Source organism: Herpailurus yagouaroundi, unplaced genomic scaffold (genome assembly GCF_014898765.1).
Source record: "Herpailurus yagouaroundi ecotype Mexico unplaced genomic scaffold, PumYag 207, whole genome shotgun sequence".
Taxonomy (NCBI): Eukaryota; Metazoa; Chordata; class Mammalia; order Carnivora; family Felidae; genus Herpailurus; species Herpailurus yagouaroundi.
Genome location: NW_024412438.1, coordinates 1,135,224 through 1,143,368, shown reverse-complemented (window position 1 = coordinate 1,143,368; position 8,145 = coordinate 1,135,224). Strand labels below are relative to the sequence as shown.

Genomic DNA, 8,145 nt, shown 5'->3' with positions numbered 1-8,145 from the left:
CGGTGATCTTAAGCTAAGCCAGAGAGTAGAGAACCTTTGGAAACTGGGGAGCACTCCCCCCCCCCCAGTGCAGCGGTCAAGTCCCCCTGGGAAGGAGGGAGGTTCTGGATCCCAGGCACTCTCTTGGGAGGGGCTGAGGGAGGGAGGTGGCCGCCTGTCTCTGGGGTCCCGGTACCTGCACAGAAGGGCCCGGCAAGGACCAGACGGGAACGGACGCTGCTGACGGGGTTGGTGGCCCTGCAGGTATAGGAGAGGGCATTGTCCCCAGGTCTCCGGGACGCGCTGAGGGCAGAGCCCTCACGGACTGTCTCAGTGTCTCAGTGCCATGTTCCCAGGACAGCCAGCTGTGGGTCACATCCAGGCCCGCCTTCTCTACGGAGCACGTCAGGGACACATTACAGCCACCTTCCCTGGAATTCTCAAAGCCCACCGTGACGCGAGGCTCCGACAGCCGTCCTAGATGAAAGAGGAATGTGCAAAGGCCCTCTACGTAATCAGGGGTCAGGTCTGTTTCCTTAAGCTCCTCAATAATGGGGTGAAGGGTGTGTCCCCTGAGAGTCCCTTCACGTAAACAGAGACTAACAGAACCCATCCACCATAATATCTGCTTCCAGGGTCCCCCGGGCAGCTGCTAAGGTAGACAGACCTGCCTTTGGCATTTCCTACTCCCCCTGCCCCCACCGCCCAATGTCTCGCCTTCTCTCTCTCCCCTTTGCACCCCACCTCCCTCTAAACCCTATTCTGCCTCCTTGATCCCAGAAAATATTGTCACACGTTCTGCGTGCGAAGGGGCGGGGGGGGGGGCATTTATAGTTTAGTCAGTGTCTCTGCAAGATTCGAGGTAGAACATCAGTCAATGTCACAGGCACTAAGAGACTTGGTCCAGGTAGAGAGGAGATGTTGGTTAGGAGCCCTCGCATCACACAGAAGGATAAAAAGCTCGGGACTAGAGGCAGCATCCAATGCCAAGAGGCGGAATCTCGGTGGGAGGGAGAGACACCCCCCCCCCACCGGTGAGGTCTGGGGCACCTGCCCCTCTCACCATGTTGGGAAGTTCCAAGGGAACAGCCTTAGGGCCCAGGGCCTCACCGCACCGGTGGCTGCAGCTCAGATCCTGGGGTTGGGCACACCGGAGACACTCTGCCTTCCAGTCCCAGCCCCTCAAACCACAGCCCTGAGTCCTGAGACCACTACTCCTCTGCGTGCAAAGCCCAGGAGAGCCCCAAAAAAGCAGCTTTAGAATTCCCAGCCTCGACTCACGGTAGACACGGAGACTGTAACGCTGCCTGGCGGAGATCCGGGACGTCCTCAGGTTGACCTGAGCCTTGTAAGGCCCTGAGTCCCCCCAGCTCAGATTGCTGGTGAGCAGGGAGTAGCTGGGGTCCGGGAAGCTCACTCTGCCCGCGTATCGAGCGTTGGTCACCGTGATGGTAGCCGGCTGTCCCTCTCTCCCCGGAACCACCGTGGCAAGCCTTATGCGAGAGGACCAGATGACGTCCTCGACCTTGTCATTGAATGGTACCTCCAGGGGAAGGCTGACGGACTCCTGAAGCACAGCGACTACTTCCTCGGCCTCCACGCCATCTCCAGAATCCCCGTCGGCTGCAAGGAAAGGAGGAGACGGAGGCAAAGGCCCCACCGGTGTCTCGGGGCCGCCGAGCCTGGCAGCGGGGCTGTGGCGCGTGCACACGGCCCCCGGACCGTGCGGCTTCCGGGCCCCGCACTCAGCCTCGCCCCCAGCCACCTGTCTGGCTCTAGCTTTCCACTGTGCCTGACTTGAGCACCTGCCAGGGGCTGGCTTCCGTCTGGGTCGTCCCCCTCCGGGTTTTCCCTTCGTGGCTGCTGCGGGCTGGTCCCCTTTCTAGAGCCCAGGCTTCCTCATCTCTCGGTCCTGCACCAAAGCCACACCCTACTCCTCTTTAGTCCAGAAGGGCCGAAGCATCCGGCCCCAGAGAAGGTGCCCAGCCAGCCCAAGCCCCAACAGAACAGCAGAGCAGAGGGGAGGAGACTCTCTTGTCCCGGGACTGCCGTCTCTCACCTGCCCGAAGCAGCGGGAGCAGGAACAGCATCCGAAGGGCCCCCATGTCAGCGGCCCTGCGCCCGAGGAGGTTGGCCTGCTCGGCCCCCAAGACTATGAAGAAGACAGGCTGCTAGAGACAGAGCGACTGATTGACAGTCCCTAGGAGGGGAAATACATCCCACCCCCCAGCAGCCTCCGACTGCCCTTATCCTCACCAAGCCCTTCCCTGTCGGTCTTGGGAACTTCTCTCTGAGCCCCACTGCTGATCTGGTTCACTCCCTGACTCATGCTTCCTGTCCATCGAACGCCACTCGGATCCCGCTTCGTCCAGGAAGCCTTCCTAGACTCCTTGCCCCCTGTATTTCCCACCCCCCCCCCCCCCACCACCTGTCCTCAGCCCTCAGCATACTCTGCATCAGCTCTCGTTTGGAAGTTCCTGTGTCACTGTGGTCATCTGACCTTATAAGCATCTTTCTCTCTCCAGATGGACTCCAACTTTTGGGACATCTCTCTAAGTCCCACACTAGACACAGGTGGCAACCAAGTGATATTTCTGGAATGGATGAATAAATGAAGTATTTCTCTCTTTTTTTTTTTTTAAGTTTATTTATTTATTTTGAGAAAGGGGAGTAGGGAGAGAGAGAGAGAAGGAGCCCGGGGCAGGGCTTGAACTCGTGAGCCACCAGATCATGACCTGACCTGAACCAAATCCAAGAGTCAGAGGCTCACGAGACTGAGCCACCCAGGTGCCCCTGGAGTATTTCTAGTTTGCTCTTGCTAGGTCCCCACTTGAGAGACTATTCGGAGGAAGAAAACTTTCGACCCCCTTAACAAAAGCACTTTGGGCCAGAGAGCCCATTTAGGTTGTCCACATTATGGAAAGAGTAAATGGTGTGAATATGATGTGGACCAAAGCTGTAGGAAATCTGACGGTCAGAGCTGTCCAGGAGGCAGTGGTGGCCTTGCGAGGTAGTCTCCACCCCTGGTAGTCAAGCTAACACTGGAAAATCTTGGATTGTTGGACGTCGCACAACCTGTCTGGCATCAGATGGGATAACCCTTAGGGTTTTTTTAAACACTCAACTCTACGGGTCTGTGCTGTGATCAGGAAGCAAGAGCGATGTCCCCAGGACCGAGGACACAATGGGGGCAGATACATCAGTTCTGGTCAAGGGCCAGCTTTTCAAGCCTTTAGGTTGGCAGATTCAGCACTCCGTCAGCTATTTACTAAGCAGCTTCTGTGGCCAAGGTACTGGCCTGAGTCCTGAGGGATTAGCAGTGACCAAGAGTTTTAGATCGTGACTTCAAAGAGATCAGGGGCAAGGATCTGACCTCAGACAACTAACTGAGAGCTTGATGAGTTTCACCAAGGACTCATCTGGGGAGGCTAGGACAAGGGGATCTAGCAAATTTGAAGTCAGGAGGTCAGGAAAAGCTTTCAAGGAGAAACGATCTCAAGGGTAGCAGGATCTGCTGAGAGAATGAGGTGGGGTGTCCCGAAAGTTCAATTTCAGGAGCATCAAGCCTCAGGGATTGGAGTTTTTTTGAAAACGTAGATCAGGTCCCAGTCTGAGTATGAAAACGTTCTTATGTAATCTTCCCATTAAAAAAAGAAATCAGAACAAACCAAAACAAAGTCACATGCATAATGTGCAGAGTTTAAAGGGTGAGTTTATCCGTTGGGGTCTCCGAGAAGCAGGTGCTGGCGTTGGGGGTGAACGAAGTTCCACGTGGGTGGAGGGAAAAGCCCATAAAAGATAAAAAGGAAGGAAGCAGGGTCAGGCAGGGAGAGGCCACCAGCACCACCGTGCAAAGCGGACAGTCCCTGCTCTGCAGCAAAGATCCCTCACCCTCTCTGCGCAGTCACAGCTGGGCCTCCCCAGGAAGAGCAGGGGCCCCGGGGGGCTGTGCTGGAGGCTGTCCATCAACTGCATCCCTGCAGAGGAAGACGAGTTCTCTCTTGAGGGGGATCCAGGATCACCTTCGTGGCCACTGCAGTGAACACGGTGTGACCAGATTGGTTGGACCTGTCTTCATAAACAAGCATAAACAATATGTCATGCTTCTTGCGTAGAGGGACATAATTCTCTCTCTCTCTCTCTCTCTCTCTCTCTCTCTCTCTCTCTCACACCACCATCCTCCCTAAGCTCTCTCAGTCCGATGTGCAGAAGGGACTTCTCAGAAGATGATTGTCAAGCGCTCTGAAAATTTGATTTTCATTCTGCCTCGTGGGAACTCAACTCCATATCTGTCGCTCACTGCCCCTTCACTGTTGCTGTGGTTCAAAGATTTTATTTTTCAGTAATGTCTACGCCCCCCGTGGGGCTCGAACTCACAACCCCAAGATCAAGAGTCGCACGCTCCACCGAGCGAGCCAGCCGGGTGCCCCCGGCCCCTTCATTTTTGTCCAGTAGGGTGGTCTTCCCCTGCCTCGGATGAGAACTCTGGTCTTGGCTTCTGGTCTGAGTTCAGAAATGAGAACTTCCTGTCCCGTGTAATAACACAAAATTCCAACCTTAACTTCAAGTCGGTCTCCTCCTCCCCCGGCTTGGGTCTGTCTCAGGTTGGGAGCCTACGCCGGGGAACGGGAAAGAGTGTCTCTGCTCAATGAAAGTTTAGAAAAGAAAAAAAAATTTTTAATAAAAATAAAAAATAAAAAGAGTGTCTCTGCTCGCTCCCAGCTTACCAGGCACTTCTGCCCGGAGCTCCCTGCCCCCAGCTCCTGCCCCGCCTCTCCAGCAGGGTGAGCGCCTGAAGGAGAGGTGACGACGTCCGGCTAAGTGGCTTTGCTGTCTGTGGGTCTGGCAGATGGTTAAGATGGTCTCTTCCTCTGAGGAGCAGTTTTGTGGCTTCTGGAGAGTTTCTGCTGGTCCTATCCCTCCTACCCTTGACCCAGAGCAGATGCATCTCTACTCTGGGTGGTCCTTCGAAAGGCCCTCCACAGCCCCTGGACATGTGGCCAACGTTATGTCCCCTCTTCCCGCCCCTCCGCTGTCCCCGCTGTGTGGCACCAGAGACTCAGGCAGCAGGCTGTCTCAATGCTGGCCCTCGGTGATCTGTCATATTCCTCCCTGACAGGTGCCGGGATCTACAGCACATCGCACTCCTGCCTGCCTCGAGGGGGTCAGATCTCAGCGCACAACGCTCCCAGGCCTTGGACCCTCCCCCACGGGACCCATGTCCAACCTCCCCGAGTCCTCACCTTGACCGCCCCTCCCTTGGCCCGCGTCCTTTAGGGGGAAGCGGCGGGAACTCAGAATAAAACAACAGCTGTGTCAAAGAACTCTCTTTCCAGCGACCCACCCTGAATCCCCACCCCCGGGTGAGGGGTCCCAGAGCAGGGACCCAGGCTGCCCTTCGATCCTGCTGTAAATCCCACCAGGGGAGAGAGGTCCCCCTCACTCTGCTTTGCTCTCCTGACACCTGGCTCATAGACACGGTGGTGGAACCGCGCAGAGAGGCTCCCGGCTAACACCTGGCATGCGACGGACACTTTGGGTTCCCTTCCCGCAGCCTCCGGCCCAGCTGATTTCGGCATTGCTGTTGGACGGCGTCGTGACGGTGCCCCCCCCGCCCCCCCCCCCCCCCATGCCTGCACCTCTGCTTTTCCGCTTCTGGGCTTTCTCAGAAGCAGTGGAGGGCCACTCAGCCCAGGCGCGGAGGCGCAGGGGGGCCGTGTACAGACCCCGGAGGCCACCCCAGCCAGTGAGGCGCCGACTTGGTGGCTAAACGCCCCCCCTGCCCTTCCCTGCGACCCTGCTGAGGCTTGTGCTCTGTGGTTCTTCAAGGGTTGAGCCCCACTTGCCCACGGCAGTGACCCACCCTTGACACAGCCGGTGTTGGCTTTCCTCCCCTCCCAGGCTCGTCTTCCTCATTCTTTCAGGTTGGCTTCCCGGGTCACCTCCCCATAAAGACTTCCTCCATCCAAGCCCTTGTCCAAGGCCCTGCTCTGGGAGGAACCCAGAGTAAGATACTGTTGTCCGTGATAAAAATAGTTGCGCCCGTGACATTTAGCTCCCCGGTGTCTCCCGCCGGGTTTTCTTAGGGACAAATAAGTTTCTCCTGCCATCGTAGCCCTGGGAAAGAGGGGCCAGGGAGAAGCCGGTCCTGCTCCGACGGAAGGGAGGGACAGTAATAAAGGGTCCGACCTTTCATCAGACTCTGTCTCCTCAGCTTCTCTTCGGGTCTGGACAGATGGGGACCCGCACAGCAAAGCCATGGCCCTGCAGGAGCCATTAGCAGATAAGTCCCAAATAAGCCACCTCCTCACGTCTCTGTTCTATTCCACCTGCCCGGTTCGCCTTCTTCTCCAAGGTCAGGGTTAAAAGCGGTGACTGAGCAGGGCCGTGAAGGTGGCAGGAGAACCCTAAAATAGCGTGCAGGTGGTTAAAGGGCGCCCAGAAGGGCCCAGAGCTCCCCCTGCGCAGGGACCAGCCCTTGCGGGGTCCCTGAGGTGGGAGAGAACAGCCCCCACGCACAGCAGGGCACGTGGATCCCGCCAGGATCCCACCAGGCGAGGCCGAGAGACTGAGGTAAAGGAGCTGAGCGGGGCAGCGGAGGGGGCAGGAGGCAGCTCCCAGGGCCTCGAGGGCAGCTCGAGTGTATAAGGCCCGCTCTCCCCAGAAGGTCACCCATCACGGCTGGAGAAACACAGGACGGGCCAGAGGCGCACGGAGGTGGGGGGGGATGGGGGTGCGGGGGGTTAGGTAGAAAATCTGTTTTAAGATAGGAGACAGTTGAACATATTTAAATGCTGAGGAGAGAAGCAAGCAGGAAGCAGGAAATGAATGACAGGGTGGACGCAGAGGGGCCCCCACGGCTCCCAGAAGATGCGAGGGAGCTGAGATTCAGGGCCCGGGAGGAAGCCCCAGCCTCGGGGTGCGAGATCGTCTTTTATTTTAGGAAAAGACGGCCAGAGATGGGGTGGGTTTGTAAGTGGCAAGAAGCTGAGGGGAGTCCTGCCTGGTGGTTTTAATTCTCTCGGCAAAGTAGAGGTAACGTTATCTGCTGAAACTGAGGGTTTGAGTGGGTGTGTCAAAGGCAGACATTTTGGGAGAAAGGACAGGGTTCGAAACAGATCAGGTGACTCTGTGTCCAGGTTTCTGGGGACTGTCCCAGTTTACGCCTGTTGTCCTGGCCTGGGTATCAATAATGCCCCTTTTTGCTCTTAAGAAGGGTCCTGGTTTGTAGGATAAATTATGTGGATACCCTAGAACAGGAGCAAAATCTTACTAAAGGAGTCTCAGTGAGCTAGCTAAGCTTTATTATTTTTTTTTAAGTTTATCTATTTTGAGAGAGAGAGAGAGAGAGAGGGAGGGAGGGGCAGAGGGAGAGGGAGAGAGAGGGAATCCCAAGCAGGCTCCACGCTGTCAACACGGAGCCCAGTGCGGGGCTCGAACCCACGAGCCATGAGATCATGACCTGAGCTGAAATCAGGACTCGAACGCCCAATGACTGAGCCACCCAGGCGCCCCGCTAGCTAAGCTTTAAGAGTTGAGGACCACCCTTAGCTCTTCTGGCCAACGAATGGCCCCGACGGTCCGGAGGGGGCGGTGGGGCGGGCAGGGGGTACGAGAACGCACCTGCATCTGTCACACTGCCTGGGCTCCTCCCTCTGCGGAGTGGGGTCCTCACCGCACCTGCTCCGCCTGCCGGGCAGTGGTGGAACGAAATGAGGTGTCAAAGGAAATGAGCCTGCAAAGGGTGACAACCGGGAGGGTCCGTGCCTGTGAGATGTGCTTCTCACTGATGGCCCGTGACTCGGAAAGCTCAAGGGCTTTGACCTCAGGACGACCCAGAGCCCCTCTGTCATCGGCCAGGGTCTGGGGCCACTGAGGAGAATACACAGGAAGTCTCTAATGCTGGACACATGCCCAGGCTTATTCGAGAAGGTTCCCTGGCAGCACGGATCCGCCGTGGTCGGGGAGGCAGAGGGCGTCGCTGGCGGAGGCGGCCCAGCTGGGAGTTACCGGGAGTTCACGCCCCCTCCCCACCCCCCTGTGCCAGGTCAGCCCAGCACGCTCGCTGCCCTGAGCGCCGGGTGCGCTGCACCCGGCAACTCATTCCTCGTCCCTCCCAGGCATCCAGACCCCAGAGCGACTCCCGCACACCCGCTGCCCTCGACT

At 57.4% G+C, this 8,145-nt stretch overlaps 1 protein-coding gene across 1 annotated transcript in view; it reads right to left on the bottom strand.

Annotated features, from left to right (window-relative positions):
• SLAMF9 (SLAM family member 9) overlaps window positions 1-8,145 on the bottom strand; it is a 12,909-nt gene that overhangs the window by 755 nt on the left and 4,009 nt on the right. The window contains 4 exon segments of the mRNA XM_040452337.1: window positions 176-308; window positions 311-456; window positions 1,261-1,784; window positions 7,655-7,851. Coding sequence (XP_040308271.1) covers window positions 176-308; window positions 311-456; window positions 1,261-1,784; window positions 7,655-7,851 — 1,000 coding nt within the window.